Below are 25406 nucleotides of genomic sequence, written 5' to 3' on the forward strand. Positions count from 1 at the left end.
GCCAGCCTGAGTAGCCTTGGGCAAACTGCACCGTCTCAGGATGCCCCAGAAGAAGGGAATGGTAAAGCAGTTCTGAGTATTCTGTACCTGGAAAACCTTGAAAAGGGTTGCCATAGGTCACAATCGACTTGATAGCACATGATCGTCACCACCACCACCATTATTATTAGTTTTTCTCTCTGGATCCTGGTCATCCTCATCCCAGCTGAAGGCTAGTGGCCTGAAGTGGTACCGGTGCTGCTCTTGAAACACGTGATGCAAATAGAGTATGTTTGCTGCTTGAGTGTGATGTGTGTGTTTTGCGCTTTTTGCAGTGAAAGGAAATAGGAGCCGGTGACATGGCAGGGAGTGTGTGTTTTGACTGCTAGGTAATGGGATTTGGCAGTGGCTGAGGAGGGCTCCAAGCTCTGTTCTGCTTGACAAAGTTTCCCTTTCAGGCTTGGTTCCTCCTGACTGAACAAATCCGTTGCTTTTGAGTATAGGGTTGCACTTTCCTCTTGCAAAGGCAGCATTTGAAAGCAGCCCTGGTGGGAGGGTGGACATGTGGGTGGGGGAAATAGAGCTATCTACCCCCCTCCCCAGTGTACTCCTTTCTGTTCCCTTTGAGTAGGCCCATTTTGCCTTCCGTTTCAATTACACTGCACAAACCCATTGAAAGAGTATTGCCATTGCCTTGGCTTGCTTGCTTATTTATTTATTTATTTATTTATTTATTTATTTATTTATTTATTTATTTATTTATTTATTTATTTATTTATTTATTTATTTATTTATTTATTTATTTGCTTTTATTTCCTGCCCACCTAAACCGAAGTCTTCTCTGGGCGACTAACAATACTAAGAATAAAATAAAACAACAACATTAATACAGTTAAAGATGGCAGAATAAATTAAGTATTGACAGGAGAGAAAGCTTGCCTGAAGAGCTAGGTCTTGAGTTGGCTCTTAAAAACACCCAGCGAGGGAGCCAGGTGGGTATTTTTAAGAGCCAACCCAAGGGAGGGACAAATTTCTGGGGAGAGGTTGTTCCAGAGATGAGGGGCCACTGCCAAGAAGGCTGCTTTCTTCTTCTTTCTCTTCAGGCCTCCCTTGGCATTAGGTCCCTCAGCCACCCCTCCTGGCTAGAGTGAGTGATAGATCTAGGTGGGAGGAGGCGTTCCACTAGATATCAAGGTCCTAAACCATTAGGGCTTTATATGTCATCATAATCACTTTGAAATCAATGTGGAAACACATGGGCAGCCAATGCAAGGCAGCGAGAGTGGGGGAGATATGTTGATGTTTTCTCACCCCATTAAGAAGTCTGGCCACCGCATTCTGCACCATTTGAAGCTTCCGCATCAATTTCAAAGGTAGCCCCAAGTAGAGCGTATTACAGTGGTCTAACCTCGAGACTACAAGCACATGGACCAGAGTGGTGAGCACTCCAACATCAAGATAGGGACACAGCTGGGCAATCCGCCGTAGATGGAACTAGGCGGTGCGGACCACTGATGCTCCCTGGGTTTCCATGGTGAGTGCTGGATCCAAGTGTACCCCCAAGCTGCAGACCTCAGTCTTCATGGTGATAGTCCCCACCCAGCCCAAAAGTGAGGGAGTTTCCCAAACCACCTATGTCTGGGCCACCCATTCTCAGGACCTCTGTCTTGTCTGGGTTCAGCCTCAGACCATTCATCTGCATCCATCTCAATTCGGCCTCCAGACAGCGCTGAAGGGATGAAATGACATCCACTGTTGAAGGAAAAAAGGAGATGTAGAGCTGGGTGTCATCAGCATATTGATGACATGAAGCCCCACACCCCCTGATGACCCCACCCAGCGGCCTCATGTAGATATTAAACAGCATTGGGGAGATAATCGAGCCCTGAGGAACCCCACAATTAAGAATCCAAGGTGTACACTGACGGGTGTATGCCTGTTCATTGTTTGTAAAACAGCTCTTTTCTGTGGAAGAAGCAAAGAGCACCCAAGTGTACATGAAGTGGAGATTTGATCCTCTAGTTCTAAAACCTTCTACATTGTTTTATTTATAAAAATAAATTGCCTTTTTCATGTGCTGTCAAGCCACCTCTGACTTAACGGGGACCTTCTGAATAAGCAATCTCAAAATCCTCAGCTCCCCTGCTCTCACTTGTGAATTCAAGGCCGTGGCTTCCTTTAGGGAGAGTCTGTCCATCTCATATTTGTTCTTCCTCCTTTCCTGCCGCCTTCCACCTTTCCCCGCATCATTGTCTTTCCCAGAGAATGCTGCTTTCTCATGATGTGCTAAATGTAAGACAGCCTCGGTTTCAACATTTTGGCCTCCAGAGATAGTTCAGGCTTGATTTGATCTAGGACCCCCTTGTTCATCTTTCTGGTACGGTATCCACAAAGCTCTCCTTTGGCTCCGCATTTCAAACAAATCAACAAACTGGTGCACTTTGACCTTTTAGAAAGGCTGCTCTCCTACGCACACCGCAGATGTAGCTAATAAATCTGATGGAACTTTATAGCCAAATGGAAATACAGTGGTGGATAACAAAGAGAAATGCCATTTGTCAGAACAGGAAAAAACTCAGCTAGGAATGTTAGCTGTCTTAGTCTGTGCTGGATTTGTATGTTATTTTCCGTTAATCTTAGTGGGTGATTTTGGACTGCTGATTTAAGTGTCCTCTCTGTTTGGAATATGCAGAAGTCTACATGTTATGGGAACTGTACGAAAACACAGGTTTAAAAATCTAAGAGACCAGATGAAAAAAGAAAGGGAAGGGAAGGTGATATATGGAAGATTCAGGTTCCTGTTCTGTTTTAAAAGGTATGACCTTAACATACTGAAGCCAGTATTGGCAGGCAAAGCAGCTACCATGTTCTCTAGAGTCACAAAGAGAGTATGGCTCAATAAGAAGCTGAAGACATATACCAAGATCCAGGTCTGTAGAGCCTGTGTCCTGAGCACACTCCTGTACTGCAGTGAGTCCTGGACCCTTTGTGCACGGCAGGAGAGGAAGCTGAACACCTTCCATATGCGTTGCCTCCGACGGATTTTCGGCATCACCTGGCAGGACAAAGTTCCAAACAGAGTAGTCCTAGAACGAGCTGGAATATTCAGCATGCATACATTACTGAAACAGCGACGTCTACGTTGGCTTGGGCACGTCGTGAGAATGGCTGATGGTCGGATTCCAAAGGATCTCCTGTATGGAGAATGAGTGCAGGGAAATCACCCCAGAGGGAGACCACAGCTGCGATACAAGGACATCTGCAAGCGGGATCTGAAGGCCTTAGGAATGGACCTCAACAGATGGGAAACCCTGACATCTGAGCGTTCAGCCTGGAGGCAGGCGTTACATCACGGCCTCTCCCAATTTGAAGAGATCCTTGTCCAGCAGGCTGAGGCAAAGAGAAAGTCCCGAAAGCAGCAAAATCAGGGAGCTGGACGGGGTACAGACTGTATTTGTCTTCAATGTGGAAGAGATTGTCACTCTCGAATTGGCCTTCTCAGCCACACTAGACACTGTTCCACATCCTCTATACAGAGCATGTTACCATAGTCTTTCGAGACTGAAGGATGCCTAAACTAAAAACTAAATTGGCAGGCTCAAGTGACTGTTATTCAGAAATGCAGAAATGGCATTTGATAACCACTGCACTAGATCACACACACACACACCCATCCAGCATGTTTGGGATAAGGAACTGATCAAATCCTGGAGAGCTGCTGCCAGAGTTGATGATGATGGTCTAAACAAAACAATGGTCTGGCTCAGTAGGAAGCATTCTCCTGTTTTATATGGGAAGAGGCACCAGGAAGAACTCCTGTGCTCTACCCATTAAAGAAGACAAATGCTGGCGTCGTCCACTCTGTAAGCCCTTAGCAGTTTAGGATCCGGATACCTGGTGGAAAGTCTCTTCCAAAAAATAGCTACTCATCCCACAAGCATCATAACAGAGGTTCCCTCTCTATTTTAGGAAGCTAATTAAGGGTGAGTTATATCAACTGCCTTCTATCAATTGGTGCTGAAATGTTCAAATGGCTTCTAAGTTGTTTATTGTTATTTAAAGGTAGTTTCTGCTAATGATAGGGTTTATTAATATTTTATTGCATTTTTTGGTATTCATTATGTAGTGTTGTTATGTTTTTATTGCATATTGTAAACGCCCAGAGAGTGGCAACACTAAGGGGGAAGTACAGAATTAGAAACAAAGTGATGACAACAGTGTGGAAGTTGCACTGACTTAACCCCAGCCTTTGGAGTGCTGTGGCTGACCGTTTCCACCACTCTCCAACTAGCACAACCCAGTAATAAGGAATTGTGGGAGCCACAGTCCTCTTCATCTGTAGCCCCCCCCAAAGGGTTCCCCTTATTTTTCTTTTATTCTTTACTCCTAGTGTCTGTTGGGCCCAGAAGTAGAGTCCAAGCGAGGCAGGCATGGTCACCACAGCAAGAAGATGTTCCTTCCAAGACACTCACAGTGCACAGTCCCCCTCCCCAAATCTGGAGAGAACACTATCAGGGAAGAAAGATGAAGGGTGGGACACAACTAGGGCAAAAGATACCTGCGCAGTTGGCAGGGAAGTAGAAGCAGCAGGAGAAAGCACGCTGGATCTTATCCATCTTTGCTCCACAGACATGTTCCAGCCTCCTCTGTAGGGCTGGGATGGCATATTTTGCTGCTCTCATGGGGTCTCGGTCCATGCTCTGCATGCCATAAATCAGAATTTGCCAAGTTTAGGTTTTGCTTGTTCGTTTATCTGGATGCTGGGTGTAGAGTTCTGGAAGTTGTGTTTCAAAAAGGGTGTCTTTTCCAAATGTCTGTGTCTCCCCTCGATTTCTGTAACAGCCAGCTGGAATAGGTTTATGAAGAAGAAGAAGAAAAATAGGATGGGGAGAGGCACTTCATGTCTCCTGCCCAGAGTTCTCTGGAAGAAGGGTGTATTTTTTTAAAAAAACTTGAAATAATAAATAAAGTATGCATGACTAAGGGAGGCACAGAGTGGAGCTATGCTACTTGGAGAGCACATTGTGTATCCTTGGCTGAAAAGATTGTACGTACTACATTCTGGTCTTGGAAACAACGTATTTAAAATTTTTGCAGTGAGGAAATGAAGAGAAGCGAGGTTTCAAGGTATATCTTCCAGCGCCAGCAACAAGAGGCCATCTGAAATCTTTCTTTCTTTCTTGTCGTCCCATCCTCTCTCATTGTGGTCCTCTATCCTGCCATCTCGTACAAGCAATAAAAGAAGGTGTGGCTTTGTACATTTGGTGTGATGGGCGGCCACCTTCATAAGCCTGGAATAAATGGCAGCTAGAGTATTAACAGTGGTGGAAGAAGAAGAAGAAATGCTTCAGGCAAAGAGTCTATTTATATCATATTTGATTTTCATATTTCTCCTCTCATTTGCCTTTGGGTTTGTGTGGGATCAATAGCACTACTAAAGGTGTAATTTTGTGTGTGCTTCTGCCCCATTGGAGGCAGTCCTTTTTCCTGTAATGCAACGTCCTGCCCATCTCACATAGTAGCAATTAAATTGTTGCCTTGAGACCTGGGAGATCGGAATTCTACCGTGAAACCTAACTGGGTGATCATGGATGCTCCGTCAGCCTCATCTACTTCACAGGGTTTTCGTGAGGATAAAGCATAGAAGGGAAGAGTCAGGTCTGCCAGCATCGGCTCTTTGAAGGAGAGACATATGCATCTTGTTACTCCTTTGGACGCATCGCGAAATTGAAACACAATGCTGTTGGAACAGAGGAGCTTCTGCAGAGGTGACACTGTGTGACCCTCTTCCACTGTAACGCTGCTGCAATTCTTCCTCCCTCAAGGAGATGCGTGCTTGTTGGGCCACAGTATAATTTGTAATAGGAAGTGTATGAAGGGCTGCCATGTAGAAGGTGAAGTATGTTTGTTGGCTAGTCCTCAGAGGACAGGACCTGAAACAATCCACTCAAGTCACAAGAGTGGCAGTTCCAACTAAACACAAGCTCCCTGCTTGTCAGGATTGTTCAACAGTAAAATGGTGGAGTCTCCTTCGTTTGAGATATTTAAATAGAAGTTGGATGGCCATTTGTCAGGAATACTTTAGTTGTGGATTTCCTGCATTGAGGGTTGGTTGTCCTAGATCGATGGTTCCCAACCCTGCTGTTCTTAGACTGCAGCTCCCAGAAACCCTAGCCAGCACAGCTGGTGGTGAAGGCTCCTGGGAATTGCAGCCCAAGAACATCTGGGTCATCCAAGGTTGGGAACCACTGTCCTAGATGACTCATGCAATCCCTTACAACTCTTGTTATTGTTATGTGCCGCCATGTTCCTTCCAACTTATGATGACCCTTGTAGGTTTTCAAGGTTATGTGAGGTCTTCAAGGAGTGGTTTATTACTGCTGCTTCCCACCAACTTCAACCCCATAAAGTTTGATAATGAGCAGAAATTTGAACCCTGGTCTCCTGGACTCTAGTGTTACACTGCGCCCACTACACCACACTGGCTTTCATTAGAACTCTACAGATCTATGGTTCTGCTAAGCCAATGTCTGGCAAAGTAGTGATGAAGCCTCCTTCCAAGTATAAAACAAGTGCTGGGATGATCTCCCAAAGCCCAGCATGATGGTCAGATAGCTGGAGGTCCAGCAGGCACACAGTGCACTCCAGTAGCAAGCTAGAAAGGACAGATGTTTGTTTCCACACTGGACATGAATCCTTCTTTCTCTCTTCAGCTCCACGTTAGGAATTGCAGAGTACAACACAGGACATCCTCCTGACCTCACTTTGTGTTTTATGGATAAGGTAGAATCCAGGACAAGACTGCCCTTGTGGGAGGGACCAGAGCCCTGGGAACCACAGATGTTTCGACTGACCTACCAAAGCTAATCAAGGTGTCCCTTAAAGAGTGGGTGGGGATCTACTGAAAGAGGCAAGGCCGCTTTCCTTATCCTGGTAACCTCCAGACATGTTGGACCTCAAGTCCAAGAATCCCCTGTTGGGGGATTATGGAAGTAGAAGTCCAACATATGCCGGAGGGCACTGGGCTGGAGAAGGTATGGTAGCTCGGGAGAATGTTCACAATATGTGGAGTACTGGAGAGTCTCGCTGTGATAATCAGAGCACTTGATTTTAGCCTTTACTTTGGCCATCTCATGAGAAGAGAAGACTTCCTGGAAAAGACCCTGATGTTGGGAAAGGGTGAAGGCAAGAGGAGAAGGAGATGATAGAGTATGAGATGGTTGGACAGCGTCATTGAAGCTACCAGCATGAATTTGACCCAACTCCAGGAGGCAGTGGAAGACAGGAGGGCCTGGAGTGCTCTGGTCCATGGGTCATGAAGAGTCTGACACGACGTAATGACTAAACAAATTTGTTAATGATGGTTGATTTTTAATTTTGAGCCCATCCAAATGATTTTTCTTTTCAAGAGGGTTTATTAGGTATTTGATGGAGGAATTTTCTTTGTTGAGAAACACTATCCCTTTCCAGAAAGCTCAAAGTGGCTAATGAAGGGAAACAAAATACAATGTATAGAAAGTCAAAAATACAGTGAAAAGATAATGAAACAGTAAAATATTGAGACTTAGAATGAGGATGGAGAAGAACTAGCTTTTTGTGAGGCTTCACTGGTTCTTCATGGGGTGATATTTTTTCCACCCATGACCAAAAAAGATGAAACAGATTAGCAAGCAACACCCAGAAAGGCATAATAGCAGCAGTTAAAATATATTAATCATGATTTGTGAAAATCTCTTAACAACCACAAGTTTCCCTGCTACAGGAAGGTCTTCTTGACAGATGGGGAGACCATTGAGGATGGGATGAAGTGTATTTCTCAGTCAGGCTGGTAACCATATTGAATGGAGACTTCTCTTGAAATCTTCTTTTGAATTACCAGTGTTACCAAGGTGAATAAAATGAAAGAAAGCTTTTTTATGCAAAAGGTGGAAAGTCCTTTCTTCCTCTTTTGTGATGGGATGTTTTATCCAGCTGTTCTGAACTTTACTTGATAGTTTCAGCTCCTTTCCCCCAGCTCACCGTTCTCATATTTCTGAATTTGTTATGTGCAGTCCAGTTGCGTGTCTAGTGGGAGGTGAGCGTGTGAAACAATAGGGGCAACACATGGAATATCTCTTTTGAAAAAAAGAGGCTTGCCGGGAGCATGTTGAGATCCATGTCGGTGCAGTATGTGGGCATTATGTGGCCCTCTGGATGAGGCTGGATTTACTTCCCAACAGTCCTAGTTGTAGTGGTCAGTGAACAAGAATGGTGAGAGTTGTGGTCTGAGTACATCTGTAGGTCTACAAGCTCCTTAACACAGATTCCCAGATGTTATACAGCTGTGACAGATACAGTTTTTGTTCTGGGAAGTTGCATTGCCATATAGCAGCCTGGCAGTGTAGTATATTGGTAAGTTCCCTTGTACATGGCTTTTTGGTAGGAAAATGCGCACAAGAGAGGGTGACGTTAATTGTACCAACTTTATGGCTTATTAAGGAAGAGAGAGAGTTATGTTACCTGTCTGGGAGTGTATAACTTGAAAAGGAAATACTGTACTACTTCCTCCAGCCTCCATTTCACTTTGGGACTCTGGCCTTGAGGCTTCATGGCTTCAACAGCATCTCAGCCTTTCCCTCCTCTTCTTCATATTCCTTGATGAAGCAATTAATTGATGTTGACAGCCTACACATTTTGCATGATCTCTTGAGTTGGCCTAATAAAAATATTGCCGTGTTCTTATATATTTTGCCCCTCCTACCCTTTATGGTTAACATGGCTGCCGGTGGGTTTGTGTTAGGAATACGTTGCAGTCTTAAAATCTGTTGTGTGGAAAGCAGAATCCACTGAAGCCTATTGGTGTTGTTGACACTATGCAGCTTCTGGAAGTCATGGAATGTGACACTAAGCAACAAAGCGGGCAGAAGGAAAATGCACGGGTGTTTCATAGTGGCGTTCTGCTTGCACATATTACAACCACAAAACAATGTTTTGTTTTGTAATATAAGCTTTTAACCCACCCACCCACCCCTGCTTAAGAATCCTTTTAAATGCCTACAACACTGGGAGTACTCTCTCTCTCTCTCTCTCTCTCTCTCTCTCTCTCTCTCTCTCTCTCTCTCTCTCTCACGGCATGGAAATCTGTCATTCAGAGGGGGAAAAAGATGAATCAGTGGTGGGAAATGAATTGTTTGGGCACTTAGGTGTATGTAAAATTGGCCTTTCGGACTTTGCTCATATGCTAAAATCTCCAGGAGCAATTGTGGCTTATTCAGAAGAAGAAATGAGGGGTGGTTGGGTGAGAAAGGAGTATGGCTGCTTATATATTTGAAGAGAGATGTCAGGAACTTGCTTGTACAGTTTAATTTCGAAATGTCTATTTTAAGAGACGGCCACTTTCATTCTGACTCTTCTGTGTGAGCCTAAGAATCACGCCACCCTGCTCGCCGCTGCAGCCAGACTCTCTGTGCGCAGCTTTGTCAAAGCTTCAAAGCTGTGCTGCAGAGAGAATAAGCGATCAGCCTCAGTCTCTGGGTAGTCACATCTAAGAGCAAGCCTCTGAATCCTGTTTTAAACCAGCAGTGTCTCTTTGTTCATTGGGATATGGCTGCACCTCTTTCAAGCCCATGGTTCAGCTGAGCTGCAGAGACATAGTGGCCTGTTCATGAAGATAAATATCAAAGCATTTCTGTAGTCAGCTGGCATGAGTTGCTGCTTCTCATTGCTCCCTGGCTCCACATTGTGGGAGAGGGTGAGCACGGTTCTCACGTATGTGCTTCTTGCTCAACATTGATCTCCTGGGTGAATGGACTGCTCTGGTTCTTGTGCCACAGATGGTCTTCCCTGGTGGTGCATTCCATCAACGCTGCATGTTTAACAGTGGCAGTTTGCCCCACTGATTGCTGGTCATCGAGTGCCCATGAACTGGCTGAACATAAGCTGGTCCGTGCACAAGCACATGTGTAGCCTCGTGGCGCAGTGGTTAAACTGCAGTACTGCAGCCAAAACTCTGCTCATGGCCTGGGTTCAATCCCAGGTAGCCTGGTCAAGGGTCATTCAGCCTTCCATCCATTTCTGAAGTCAGTAAATTGAGTACCCAGCTTGCTGAGGAGGGGGCAACATGTAGCCGGCATAATTAAATTGTAAACCACTAGTGAGTGCTTTGAAGAATATGGGGTGGTATCTAAGCAACAAACGGTATTATGGTTATTTTTTTTGTGGAGGAGATTTTGATGATGAACAAATCTCCTTTGAAAAGTGACCTGGAAACAGCATGGCCTGCAGGGTGAATTAAAAGAAAAATCAATGATTTTTTTAAAAAATCAAAGTAATTTCAGTCAAAATCATGATTTGAATTTTAAAAAAAAATCTATTTTATTGATTTGAATCACAGTTTAAATTAAATCCATCCTGATGGGTTGTGTATGCAAATGAAATGTGTACTCTGATTCTGTCCCTCAACCTGCAACTAAATGGAAGCTTATCCAGCTTCTTTAACAGGGCCCGTATGCCCTCCCTGGGGGGGATTCTGACACATTTGAAGAGAGCCATAGACTGGAAACAGTTCTTCACACACCACCTTACAACGTTTTTATGTGATTTAGACAATCCTAATTTGGCTTATTTTTCTTCCATGGTGTGTTTATGACCATGCCCCCCCCCCAAAGCTTGAGAATGGCTGGCCTGTACTATCAGGGTTCAAAGTCTTTGAAAAGTATATGTGCTTAGAAGTACTCCCTGCAGATGATCGTAACTAAGATATACAATTTTGGTGTTTCGTCTTCAAAAACCATGTGGCCATTGATATGGGGGTTTGTGATACTGTCTCTCATAACTATTTGAGGGCAGGGCTTCCCTATCTCAACACTCTTCCATCCTTCTTTTTCTTCTCCCTCATTGTATTTATTCCATCTTACATTCTCATGTCACCAAAATCTTTTCTGATACAAGTCTCCATCTTCGGAAATCAAAAGTTTGGAAAAAAATCAGCTGGAATCCTATTGGTGTTCTAGTAAGGTCTGCATCATGTGCTGCAGGTAATTGCAGCTAATTGATGAGGTGCCAGGAGACATCTTGGGTGCACAGCTGGATGTTTTATCAGATACAATATTTCACTTACATTGAAAACCCTATAAGAGTCACGATAAGTCAGTTCCAACCTAACAACACATAACAAGAGACTGAGACTTGCGCTAGCAACTTATCAATTAGGCACAATTAGCCATAGAAAGTTACGTAAACCTTATCAAAACATCTGTAGGATTCTAGTCATCTAATAAATGCAGTTAGTTACCCAAGACACAGTTAAGAAGATACATTGTTCTCTCTTTTCAAGTGAAAGTTTATAGAATCATAGAATCATAGAATCATAGAAAAGAGAAGTTGGAAGGGGCCTATAAGACCATCAAGTCCAGCCCCCTGTTCAACACAGGAATACAATCAAAGCATATTTTCCAACTTCACTTTTCTATTATTTATATCTCCCAGGTGATTATCTAAGTTGTTCTTGAATGCCTCCAGTGTTGGAGCACTCACCAACTCCCAAGGTAACTGGTTCCACTGTCGTACTGCTCTAACAGTTAGGATGTTTTTCTGGATATTCAGCTGAAATCTGGCCTATTTTACCTTGAGTCCATTGTTGTGTGTCCTGCACTCTGGGATGATTGAGAATAGATCTTGCCCTCCTCTGTAGGACAGCCTTTCAGATATTTGAAAAATGCTAACATATCACCCCTCAGTCTTCTTTTTTCAAGGCTAAATATGCCGGATTCTTTCAGCCTTTCCTCTTAAGGCTTGGTTTCCAGTCCCCTGACCATCCTTGTTGCCATCCTCTGAACTTGTTCCAATTTGTTAGCATCCTTCTTGAAGTGTGGTATCCAGAACTGGACACAATACTCAAGGTGAGCCCTAACCAGTGCTGAATAGAGGGTGACCAGCACCTTGTGTGGTTTGGTAACTATACATCTATTAAAGCATTCTAAAATAGCATTAGCCTTTTTTGTAGCCACATCACACTGTTGGCTCATATTTAGTTTGTGATCTATGACCATTCCAAGATCCTTCTCACTCATAGTTTTGCTGAGCCAGGTATCTCCCATCTTGTAACTGTGCAATTGGTTTCCATTTCCCGAGGTGCAGTACTTTGCACTTCTCCCTGTTGAATTTCATTCTCTTGCTTTCGGCCCAATGCTCCATCCTATCAAGATCATTTTGAATTTTGTTTCTGTCTTCTAGGGCAGTTGTTCTTAACCTTTGTTACTCAGATGTTTTTGAACTGCAACTCCCAGAAACCCCAGCCAGCACAGTTGGTGGTGAAGGCTTCTGGGAGTTGCAGTCCAAAACTCCTGAGTAACCCATGGTTAAGAATCAGTGTTCTAGGGTATTAACTATTCCGCCCAAATTGATATAATCTGCAAATTTGACAAGCATTCCCTGCACTCCCTCATTCAAGTCATTAATAAAAATATTGAAGAACATCTGGCCCAGGACTGAGCCTTGGGGTACCCCACTTGTACCCATTAATCATCACCATCTGAGTACGATTCTGTAGCCAACTGTATATCCATCTGACATTTGATCTATCTGGCCCGCACCTAGTTAGCTTTCTAATCAGGAGATCATGGACCACTTCGTCAAAAGCTTTGCTGAAGTCAAGATATACTATGTCTACAGCAACCAGTCTTATCAAAGTATGGAAAAAAATTGGCAAGGCTTCTAGGACCAGGTGAAATTGATTTGAGGGCCGGTGATAGATCACCACTTGTCCCCTCACTTTCAAAGAATGGGCAATGAAATGGTGGGGAACCATAACTGAGGTAGGTCACAGCTCTTGATGGTTGCTCCCAAAATACATTTGATACATTAAAGTGAGGAGATGATAATATCATGTGCAACCTCCCTTATTTAGATTTAGCTGCATTTGACTGGAGTCCTTAAGGGTAGTAGTTAGTAAACAATATGCATGAGGGGGTTTGTTATCTCTCTCCTGAGATGCTTCTGTTGAATGTCCTTTAAAACAGTGGTCCCCAACCTTGGGCCTCCAGATGTTCTTGGACTACAACTCCCAGAAGCCCTCACCACCACCTCTGCTGGCCAGGATTTCTGGGAGTTGAAGTCCAAGAACATCTGGAGGCCCAAGGTTGGGGACCACTGCTTTAAAACATCTGGGGAGGGCTCACATTGCCTTATTATTTATTTTATATCCCACCTGTCTCCCATTGCTGGATGGACAGCTCAGTGGTTTAGATATCTGGCTGCAGAGCCAGAATTTGGGAGTTTGAATCCCCACTGTATCTCTACAAGTAGAGCCAGCCGGTGTGGCCTTGGGCAAGCTGCATAGTCCCAGGATGCCCCCAGCAGAAGAGAAGGGTGAACCAGTTCTGTGTATTCTCTACCCAGAAAACCCAAGAAAGGGTCACCATAAGTCAGAATCGATTTGATGACACTTGATTGATTTCTCCCAATCAGGGACACAAGGAAGCTTATAAAATAGTTAAAGAATGGTGTAGCTAAAAAGAAACTGATTAGAAAATTGAGCAAATTGTAGTACTGTTGTATTGAAGCAATTCTTTGTGACAATTTTAAAACACCTCTTTAAAAGTGAAAATTAAAAAAGCAGCCCTAATTGAGAACTCCTTCTTCAGCAACCAGCGAGATGCCAAATGTCTGCCTGAACAGAAAGGCACCCAACAGGTGGGAGAAAGATAACAGTGAGAGGGCCAGCCTGGTTTATTGTGGAAGAGAGTTCCATAGCCTGGGAACAATCACCAGAAAGACTCTTCCTCACCAACATTGCTTGTGAGGGTGGTGGGACGAGGAGAAAATCTTCTGCCAAAGATCCTAAAATCAAGGAATGTTCCTGGTGGGAGATGTGGTCCTCCAGATAGTCTGGACCCAAACTACTTTAGGCTTTGTAGGTCACAATCAGTACTTGGAATCGTGCCCTTTATTTATGTAATAAATACAGTGTTCTTCTCTTTTTTTTCTTTACCTCTGTAGTCCAAGTGGAAAGAAGTTCCGAAGCAAGCCCCAATTGGCAAGATACTTGGGGAACACTGTTGACCTCAGCAGTTTTGACTTCAGGACGGGGAAGATGATGCCCAGTAAATTACAGAAGAACAAACAGAGATTAAGGAATGATTCTCTCAGTCAAAATAAGGTTTGTTCGCTAATGTACCATCCAAACTAGTTGATTCCAGAACTTCTTAACCTATAATAAAGAGTAAGCATGTATGTGTTCACCATTCTTAGCAGCTCTTTTGAGATCTCTGCATTTATCTTGATCAAAGCAGATACAGTGGGGTCTCTACTTAAGAACTTAATCCGTATTGGAAGGTGGTTCTCAAGTTGAAAAGTTCTTATGTTGAATCTGCATTTCCCATAGGAATGCATTGAAAACCATTTAATCCGTATCTGCTCTTTTCCGTCCATAGAAACTACAGTGGAACCTCTACTTAAGAACTTAATCCATTTTGGAATGGTGTTCTTAAGTTGAAATATTCTTAAGTTGAAGCAAAATTTCCCATAGGAATGGACTGAAAACCAATTAATCCGTTCTGGCTGTTTTTTTGTTATGTAGAGGTGCATTCGTACATTGAAGCATTAGTTCCCATAGGAACTAATGCAAAGCTGGTTAATACGTACTCTCCCACTAGGGGGAGAATTTTTTTTTTAACCTAAGATGACCGAAGGTTAGAAAAAGAGCAGGAAAGGTTTTTTTTCCTGTTCTTATCTTGGATTTCTGTTCTCAAGTAGAAGCAAAATTTAGCAAATGGAGCTGTTCTTAAGTTGGATTGTTCTTAAGTAGAGACGTTCTTAAGTAGAGACCCCATTGTATGGATGTGATTGAGAGAAAAAGAGAATGAGCATCTATGTATGGCCAAATCCTTTAGTTATGCCTGCTAGCAGAAAGGTCAGTGGTGACCAGATAAAAAGTTAATGCTGCTTCTTTTCACCCACATAGTAGTCACATGATTTGACATGTGACTAGAAGAAAAAAACCAGTTATTTGTAAGCAATTTGTCATTGAAATTTGCACTACAGTATTGGAGTTACATTGATATAAATATGGAATACAATTGTGGTCCGTATGCATTTTAAAGATTTTTTTAAAAAAAACAATGTAAACAGGATCAAGTCTGCAATCGAAACCTTGAAATAATTTTTTAAAAATGGGTGTCTGTGCTTCATTGCTGTTTACATGTGCCAGTGTTTTATATATGTGTCACAAACAGTGAGTAGGGCTGACACATTTTGAGGCAATGTTTCGCTCTGTGACTGAAGATGCCAAGAGATTGTGTGTTTGTGTAATGTTGCCGTTGCTGTGCCCAAGCAAAAATGGATGGTGGGAGGAAGACTTGTGTGTGTAGTTTCCACATTAAAGTAGTATTTTCTGTGCTGTTCGGAAGTGAATTAAGTGCAATCTGTGTTGTGTCTTTGTAGACTCTGGTCACTGGTTTGGGTTGATGATGCTGTTTTCTTAATGATGTAGAGGATAACTTTGTTACATTCCTGACACTGAGTCGGGTAGCAGTCTGGAGACTGTGTAGATGGAAAATCCATTCATTCCTATATAACAGTGATTCCCAAACTTGGGTAGCCCAGGTGTTCTCAGACTACAACTCCCAGAAGCCTTCACCACTAGCTGTGCTGGCTGGGGTTTCTGGGAGTTGTAGTCCAAGAACACTAGATTACCCAAACTTGGGAACCACTGCTGTATAACATGGGCAGGCAACAGATCGGTTCAGACAAAATGTTTATGTATTGTCAAAGACGGAGCATGGACAGAGTACCATTCCAGTCCTCTGAAGATGCCGGCCACAGAGACTAACATTAGGAAGAAGAACCTTCAGAACACGGCCAAAGAGCCTGAAAAACCCACAACAACCAAAATGTTTATGTTTGATGTAGATCCCAGGAACTGTCAGTCTAGATGACACAAGTCCCTTGTTCCCACTCAGGCTTGGGAAACAGTTAGGTGAACTGGAGGCTAAGAACTAGGATCTGTGGGAGAAAGCCAGTACTTAGAACTAAAGTACAAAAAAGCAAGAATCAGAACTGGAAAAAACAGAGACTGGTTCCAAAGGGAGGTCAAAGAATTTAAGAGTGATGTTGAGCTCAGAAAGACTTTGTTGTGTAATAAAGGCTCCGATGGCAGAGGACATTTTGTGATATGCTTTTCTCTCCAACGGGATCTGACAACTAGCTCAGTAGGCAGAGTCAGTCCCACAGTGCTTGTGGATCCAGAGGAACACATCTGTCTTCAGTGGCTCATTGTATGAAACAACCGCATGTAGAACTTTCATCTCTCAGGTGAACCCCAAGATGCTAAGGAGCTACTTGGCTAGTTCTTCAGCAGCTTATCTTCACCTGGTCATTCTCACCTGAGACCTAGAGAGCTCCCCAAAGGCTACAGAATGCCAAGCAAAATTCATGAGGCTCCAGCCAAAATGAGCTCCTTTATGGCATTCACTCTTCCAGGAGTAAGAGTTCTTTTTCTTTTGTTGTAAAGGTGTAACAAATACAGAATCCAAAATGGCTCTGAAAAGGTCCCGCCCACATTTTTAAATGGCCAAAATCCTATTGCTTAGCCTAGTAAGACATACTAGACTTGGCCTCTTAAATTAATATAGAGATTTAGTGAGTCAACTCCTCCGTAGGTTCCATTGATTCAAATGGGCTTACATTAGCTGTAACTTATAATGCTAAGGTAAGTTGAAGTAGACCCATCTGAATCAGTGGAACTTACAGAGGAGTTGACTCACCAGATCCCCACTAATTAATGAGCCTGTTCTAGTGCAACTTACTACACTAAGCAGCAAAATTTCAGCCACAATGTACTGTACAGTAAAGTAAAAGTTCTGTATCTCTTGATGGCATCTCACAAGCAATAACCCTCAGTGGAAATATTCTGTGTTGCAGACTACTCAATAACTTTGCCCCCCCCAAAAAAATCTTCTCTGGATTGAATTCTTATTTAAAAGATAGGTAGTATTCAGCTGTGTGGGGATTGGATTAAAGCAACTTCCTGTATATGTTTCTAGTGCGTAAATAACTCTTTCCTTTGTTTCTTTTTTCTTCCTTTATTTTGAATAGGGTAAACCAGATCTAAATACGACACTGCCAATCAGACAAACAGCGTCTATTTTTAAACAGCCTGTAACCAAAGTTACCAACCACCCTAGCAATAAAGTGAAGTCTGATCCACAGCGAGTGATTGAACAGCCCAGACAGGTAACTAAGTTGATGGGGTAGGGCTGGTGATATGTTCCAGAAAGATAGCAATGCAAAACCACCTGTTAAGAGCTTTGTGGGAGCAATAGTGACCAAATCTGTTACTTAGCATAGTCACTAGAGTAAGCCCATTGAATGAATGGGAATTTGGTGAGTCAACTCCTTTGTAAGTTCTATTGATTTAAATGGGCTTACTCTGTTTGAGACTTCCTTTAGTGTAAAAAGTCGCAGTTGGAGTAGGCCCATTTGACTCAGTGGAATTTATGGAGGAGTTGACTAAGTAAATCTCAGTTGATTCAGTGGGCCAATTCTAGTGAGATTTACTTTGTTAAGCAACAGAATTTTGGCCAGTGAATGCAACATCATGGTTGGGACATCTGTTGCATAAGCGCCTGTCATCCGTCTCTGAACAAAATATTTCCAAGTATCCATCATTTTGTTGTAATTTATTCCCCATAAGTCTTCCAAGGAGCACAAGGTAGGTTGCATTGCTACCCTTCATTTGATCTTTAAAACAACCCTGTGGAGTAGGTCAAATTGAGAGAGAGGGAGTAGGATCTCCCTGTGAGCTTTACAGTCTGGTGAGAAAATCTTTTTAGTCCTAGTTAAGACTTGCCATTAAGTATGTCTAGGATCCCTGTCTTAGAATGAGATAGGTGTGGAAAGGACTGGACACATGGCCTGGGTTTGCCACGTATAGTTCTGCTGAAAGACGATGTAGTGTGTTGTATTGGGGGGGGGGGGCTCAGAAGACTAAGTTCAAATTGGCCATGGAAATTCACTGAGGATGGCCGAAAGTAACATCACTGATACCTTTTAGGGTCTTCATAAGTTGGAAGTGACTTCATGCCACATAACACAGCTTGGTCCCTGTAGACCTGACTTGCTCTTTACCAGGTTTACAAACAGGCTCTGTCTCTGAGTGGGAAGAGGGCAAGAGATTTGGGCTGGGTATCATGCCTTGCCAGGAGCTGTCCACCATTTCCTACTGGCTACTGATTCCTCCTGCTGCCACAAAATAGACCGGTGTGGATTTCCAAAGTGTTCTAGAACGGTGAAGCCATTATGACAAGAGCGACAGCAGCTGCTGGTGTTTCGGAGAAGTGCCTCCCAGCCATTCGGGGGGAGCTGACAAAGAGGTCACTGAACTGAAATCCAGGGATCAGACTCAAATGTTCAAATGGAAGCATTTTTTGGATTTCAGATTAAGCAAGTGTCCTTTTCATTTTGAGTATCCTGGAACAGAGGAGGGGCCCAGCTTCAATAGACCTGTAGTAATTTCCTTCATGTAGGTGGGAGCCAGGATGGGGTCTTGTGAGTATATGTCATCCCCTCTACAAAAGCAGATGCTTTTGTGAATAGTTTGCCTAGTATGAACAAAGTCTTCCAGAGGAGCCTGAGAAAGATATTTGAAAGAAACATGACCAGGTGCAACTTCAAAGAAGTTTGCATACACACAGAGATTCTCTCTCTCTCTCTCTCTCTCTCTCTCTCTCTCTCTCTCTCTCTCTCTCTGCGTCTGTCTATGTATGTATGTATGTATGTATGTATGTATGTATGTATGTATGTATGTATGTATGTATGTATGTATGTATGTATGTATGTATGTATGTATGTATGTATGTATGTATGTAATATGCATATTCCTTAGATTTTTAATTTCATAGGTAAGCTAATTAGTATTCCACCCAAACCAATAAATTCAATTAATTTGCACTCCAGTACAGATCAAGTTTCTCTTCATTAATTCCACCCCCACCCCGGAGAAGCCAGATGCAGAAGAGGACAGGAGTGTTTGTGCACCCTTAATGATTGCATTTTAAAAAGGGAATTTTATCAAGTTTTCTTCCTTTTTTACATAGCCATTAAAGATGCATAAGCTGTGTCCTCTTATTTATCTGACCATCCTGTTTATTTACCCTCGGCTCCAGTTCTTGCTTCAAATCGTTTAACTCCTCTTCAGTTAATTGCTACTAAAATCACCCTCTCAATAAAGCCATCTTAATTTCCTCTGTTAACATTCTGTCCACTATTCAAGCGTAATCCACCAGCCCTGGTAAACTTCCTCCAAATTCATGACATATCCAGATCTTCCTTGGACCTCTATCCAAAGTGCCTGAGTGATCCTGGGATCATGCACTAGTCCCTAAAAGGAGCTCTCCCAGACTCTGCTTTGTAGGTACATTTTTCAGGTGGGCACCATCTGTTCAAGTACTGAGCAGGCTTGCAAAGGCCATACGGCTCACTCGCAGATCATATGTTTTGCCTATGGCAGGGTCTTTGCTCCCACCGCAGAAACAAAGGAAAAAGGGTCATTTAGAAAGACCTAAGAACTCGTGCCAGACAGAGTAGATGATGTTGGGTTTGAATAGGCAAATAATGTGACCTGGCATGACAAGAGATTATAACTCAACATTTGCCATCTTCTTGATAGTAACAACTGTTCAAGAACAGGTTAGCTTGGAAGGTGGTGGACTCTCCTTCACTGGAGACTTTTAAGCAGAGGTTAGATGACTACCAGTCATGGATGCTTTAAAATAGGACCTTTCAGATCTCCCTGTGCATGTTTAGCTTCAGAATCCACACAGAACTGGTCCTACAAGGTGAGTATTCTGGAGCCCTGTCAGCTGAACTTTATTAACAGTGTTTTGAGTTTCACAATACGAGTAGAATACAGGTCCGTGTTTGGTTCTCTCCCCTCCACCCCCCCAGAACAGAAAACGTCCCTCCAAAAGCTATCATTTTGTTTTGTGTTTGCCTCGGGGACACTTTTTAGTGAACTGTGCTGCAGAGAAGCTGGTGAGTAGACTGGCCTTATTCAGGGTGGACACTGGAACTCCTATTGTGGTCAGGAAGTAGAAGACATGTAGATTAAACCTTGGTCCTAATTGCATTGCTAAGGTTGCTGTTAAAAAAAAGCAACAACAAAGGAAAAAGAAAGAAGCAAAGTCTGTTGCTTATATATTGCCTCACAGCACTTAAAAGCACTTGCTGGGTGATTTACAGTTTAATTATAGAGAGTACACATTGCACGCACACTCTTGATTCATTGGAATTCTCACTGGGGTCTGAGAATACGGCATAATTCATTCAATCCAAGTGGAAAGATATAAAAGTGGTGAGGGTTTTTTGTGGGAGGACTACCTAAGAGTTAAAACACCAGCATGTCTGAAAGAAGCAAGCTGTTGCCCTAATTGGGAGACAGGCAGCCTAGAAATGAAACAAATAAAGAATATTTAACGTGGTCTGGCGAGAAGTGGAATAATTGAGTTGTCCTGTGAAAATGGGTAAATAGTAGATGCAGCTGCATGACCCCAGTGGTCACAGTCTTGATTGTCTTAAAATTGATCTTAATTGGACAATGAAGTATTAATGACTTGCGTGGGGAGCACAAAGCCATTATGTCAATGTGCAAAGCTCATCCATCACATTATCAGTCCAAGCACAGTCTGCAGGGAATCACCTAAACTTATTTGACATAATTGTGCCCTAAATTGATTTAAGCCAGCTAAATAGGAGTATTTCATAAGGTCCTTTTGGAAAGAATGCAAATACCGAAGGAAGACACCTATGTCGTCTTTAGTTTCTATTTAAGACAAATGAAATAGGTTTAAAAAGTACTGTCATCTTAATAATAAGCAATTACTTCGAGCTGCATGTTTTCCCTTGTGGGTAAAGAAGTACAACTCAAGCACATTGATTATAAATAGAGTTGCGCTTGAATGCTTTGACAGTCAGGAAAGGAGTTTGCTTCAGAGTAAGACAGCTAGATGGCATGCATATTTTTACTTTCAAAATGTGTACACTGTTACTCCTAATATTGCATTCTTGTTTTGCCTCTTGATCCGTATGCCAGCACTGCATAGCAAGTCTTGTGGAAGTCCCATGGAGGTATAATCACAAATGGATCAAGGGTGTTGGCCATGGGAAAAATCCTTTAGAAGCCTCATGATGAGCTGTAGGCAGAACTGTTTCTGATCTAACCCTTAGGAAATTAGTCAACGGTTCCCAACCTTGGGTCTCCAGATGTTCTTGAACTACAATTCCCAGAAATCCTGGCCAGGACAGCTCATGGTGAAGGCTTCTGGGAGTTTTAGTCCAAGAACATCTGGGGACCCAAGGTTGGGAACCATTGTCAGAGATCCAGCCCCCCCTGTGAAACATTTTGATCCAGCCTTGCCCTTCGGTCTGAGCAGCATAAACCACCCCTTCACCCCCTTTACCTGCTCAAGTATCGGATCTAGCAACTTCTCCACCTTTACAGTTCGTTTTTGTTTTCTCTCAGGCCAAACCAGCCATGTTGTTTAATGTGATTTATTGGCATTTAACATGCAAATCATGCATAAAAGTGCAAACAACAGCATGGTGAAGCTGATGGTTACCAGGATGACATCAAGCATGGAGGGACAGAATTTAATATCTCCCTTCCCCAAAACTATCCCATGGAAAACCCCTGTTTAAACACCAGTAATTGTATTGGGTGGATTTCCCCCATTGATGTCAACATGGGCTCCCGCCACTTGCAAACACAAGCTTTGGAAGAGAGATTTTACTCAGAACTGCAGTGGGAGGGATAATTGCAGGAAATCCTGCAACTATCAGCTCCCTCCCTTTGCTGTTTTCACGTTTTAAAACATTTGTGTTGGATGCAAGGTTTGGTTTAACGGTCTTGACTGTCACTGGTTATTGTGCGCCATCAGTTCTTTTCTGACTTCTAGCAATCCTATGAGTCAATGGTCTCCAGAAGGTCCTGTCATTGACAACCCTAATCAGGTCTTGCAAACTAAAATCATGACTTCCTTTACTGAGTGAATCTGTCTCATGTTGGCTTTTCCTCTTTTCCTACTGCCTTTGGGTCCCTTTGGAGAGAAAGGGAGGAGAGAAATATTTTAAATAAATAAAATATAGTTGTTGTAGGTTTTTTGGGCCGTCTGGCTGTGTTCTTGAGGTTTTTCTTCCTAACGTTTCACCAGCCTCTGTGGCCGGCCGGCATCTTCAGAGGACAGGAGACAGTTCTGTCCTCTGAAGATGCCAGCCACAGAGTGTGGTGAAAGGTTAGGAAGAAAAACCTCAAGAACATGGCCAGACAGCCCGAAAAACCTACAACAGCCATCGGATCCCGGCTGTGAAAGCCTTCAAGAATAGAAATAAAATATATTTTAAATAAATTTACTTTTCTAGGTGTTACTGGCTTTTCCAGGGAGTCTTCCCTTTTCAAGAGGGTAGCTTCAATTTTAATTATTTTCACTTCCAATGCAAGTTCAGGCTTAAGTTGATCTAGAACCCACTTATTTGTCTTTCTGGCGGTCCATGGCATCTGTAAAACCTTTTGCTGATGCTACCTTTCAAATGAATACATTTTTTTTCATGTATTTTTCATGGCTTTCCTTGTTGCCCAGCTTTCACAGTGTACATGGTAATCAGGAAAACCGCAGGATGGATGGTCTTGGCCTTGATCTCCAGCGACACATCCTGAAACTTAAGGACCTTGTCTAGTTTCTTTAGAGGGAAGGAGCTCATTTTTCAAAGTTCCTCCTCTAGCATCAAAATGTAGCTGATTGCATCTTCTGCATGCTGAAAATGACCAAGTGCTTGAGCAGATTAAAATCAAAAGAAAAGGACATTCATTATGAAAGATAGCACGAAGTAGCGAAACATAGGTGCCAGGAAGGGACTTGGGCATTGTTGTGTGCTGAAATACATGTGAAAGAAACATTTAACAACACGACACTGGAGCAGTCAGCTGAAAATCTCCCTTGTATGAACTCTGTTAAAATGAATGGAAGACCTTTGTGTTCTTGGGGAACTGCTGTTTGTTTTATGGGTTATATACAGGAGAAATTCCCAGTGGATCTTTTCTGTTTAGTTGCAGTGATTCAGTAAGATTTCACCCTGCAACATTTGCCTAAAAGTTAATCCTTCTTTTTTAAAAAATGGATGCTTTGTGTTTCCATAAACTTCGCTGAGAGGTTGCTTTTGTGTGTGTGTGTGTGTGTGTGTGTGTGTGTGTGTGTGTGTGTGTGTGTGTGTGTGTGTGTGTGTGTGTGTGTGTGTGTGTGTGTGTGTGAGAGAGAGAGAGAGAGAGAGAGAGAGAGAGAAAGAGAGAGAGAGAGAGAGAGAATTTAAAGGTATTTGCAAAGAATTATCCAAATAATTCCTTTGGGTTTTTGCATTCCAAACATATATGGGTGTGATATGCTTTGAAATATTCTGACGGCTACTGCCTTGGCTGCCTGTATATGGCCTGGTGTCACTGAAAGGATAAAGTCAAGGCTTTTAAAGTGAATATTTTGCCATTCTTCTGTGGCCATTTGGCATTTGAGATGTTCTGTGGGTTTTTGTTGTTGTTGTTGTTGTTGTTTTTTTGCATTAAACCAGGCCTTTTAATCTTTCAGCTTTTCTGGGAGAAGAGGCTGCAAGGCTTGAGTGCCTCTGATGTGAGTGAGCAGATCATAAAATCCATGGAGCTGCCTAAAGGACTACAAGGTATTCTTTGTCTCTGCTGAGCATTGGATGCCCTCCAAAAAAAGACAACACCTGGAATCCATAGAGATGGTTCACATGTGCGCAATTCTCATTTTATTTTTTGTCAACACTAAGGCATTTGCAGGAGATTGTTACAAATAGAATGCACCAAAAAGTGTGTGTGTGTGTGTGTGTGTGTGTGTGTGTGTGTGTGTGTGTGTGTGTGTGTGTGTGTGTGTGTGTGTGTGTGTGTGTGTGTGTGTATATATATATATATATATATATATTAGAGATGTGGGACTCCTTTCAGTGGTCATTGAACTGTTGAGATAATCATCTCAAGACCCATGACACAGTGGTTAAACTGCAGTACTCGAGTCATATCTCTGCTCAAGATCTGAGTTTAATCGTGATGGGCTCAGGTTACCAAATCAAGGCTGATTTAGCCTTCCATTCTTCCAAGGTTGGTAAAATGAGCACCCATCTTGCTGGAGGGCAAAGTGTTTTTTTGTGTAATTATGTTGTAAACTGCACAAAGAGTGCTATAGCACTATGGGGTGGTATATAAGTTGAAAGAACAAGAACAACATAAGTAAGGGCAATATTAAAGACAGAAGTAAAACAATAGAATAAAATAATCCCTTTTAAAAAAAATCTCTTTAGTCATTGGTAAATGACTATTTAGACGAAAGCCTGCCTGAAAAGAAAGGTCTTCGCCTGTTTGTGGAAGACAGCAAAAATGGTCTTCCACAGACAGCCTCACCTCCTGAGGGACGGAGTTCCAGAGTCTAGAAACAGTGATAGATAAGTCCCTCTCCTGCATGTCCCCCGCCCAAGGCACCTGCGAAGGTAATGGGCCTGAGAGAAAGGCCTCTCTGGGAGATCTTAATACTTCATTTGGCTCATATAGGTAAAGGTAAAGGTTCCCCTTGACATTTAGTCCAGTCGTGTCCAACTCTAGGGGGCGGTGCTCATCCCCATTTCCAAGCCATAGAGCCAGCATTTGTCCATAGACCGTTTTCCATGGTCACGTGGCCAGCACGACTAGACACGGAACGCCTTGACCTTCCCACCGAGGTGGTACCTATTCATCCACTCACATTTTAACATGCTTTCGAACGGCTAGGGAGATGCAATCTTTTAGACAGCCTGGACCCAAACCATTTAGGGCTTTATAAGTCTGGATTGTGCCTGGAAATGAAGCTGGAGCTGCTGTAACGGGGGAGTTACATGTTAACCCGTAACTAGCCAGAGTTGACAATCTGGCAGCGACATTTTTGGACCCTCTGAAGGTACCGAACACGTCCCAGAGGCAGCCCCAAGTAGCATGTGTTACAGTAATCCATCCGAGATGTAACTAAGACATGAAATGTTTTAAATGCTTTGACTGTGTTTAAAGGTCTTCTTTTGATGCATTTTTATGCTTCCAGTTTATTGTTTATTTGTATTTTATAATTTCTAAAAAAATTTTTTGTTATGTTAAATGGTATTTGGTGTATTTACAGGTTGTAAACCACCCAGATTGGCCTCAACCAGAATAGGGGTAGAAAAATAAAATAAAATAAATATATCAGCAGGGCTAGATCAGACCTCTCCAGGAACAGACACAGTGGGTATATTCATTAAAATAAATGGTAAAAAAAGCACAGATAAAAACACATTTAACAAATGAAACAAAGTCAAGTAAACCAACCTAACTGTATGTATGTATGTATGTATGTATGTATGTATGTATGGATGGATGGATGGAT

The 25406-nt window shown here is 42.7% G+C and overlaps 1 protein-coding gene across 3 annotated transcripts in view; it reads left to right on the top strand.

Moving 5' to 3' along the window:
* The window catches only part of MBD2 (methyl-CpG binding domain protein 2), a 61064-nt gene that overhangs the window by 15354 nt on the left and 20304 nt on the right, over positions 1–25406 (top strand). For all 3 annotated transcript variants that reach the window (XM_072992922.2, XM_078384131.1, XM_072992921.2), the window contains exons 2-4: positions 13957–14116; positions 17053–17190; positions 23586–23676. In XM_072992922.2, coding sequence (XP_072849023.2) covers positions 13957–14116; positions 17053–17190; positions 23586–23676 — 389 coding nt within the window. The remainder of the gene's footprint in view (positions 1–13956; positions 14117–17052; positions 17191–23585; positions 23677–25406) is intronic.

The sequence above is a fragment of the Pogona vitticeps genome, chromosome 2 (genome assembly GCF_051106095.1).
Source record: "Pogona vitticeps strain Pit_001003342236 chromosome 2, PviZW2.1, whole genome shotgun sequence".
Classification (NCBI taxonomy): domain Eukaryota; kingdom Metazoa; phylum Chordata; class Lepidosauria; order Squamata; family Agamidae; genus Pogona; species Pogona vitticeps.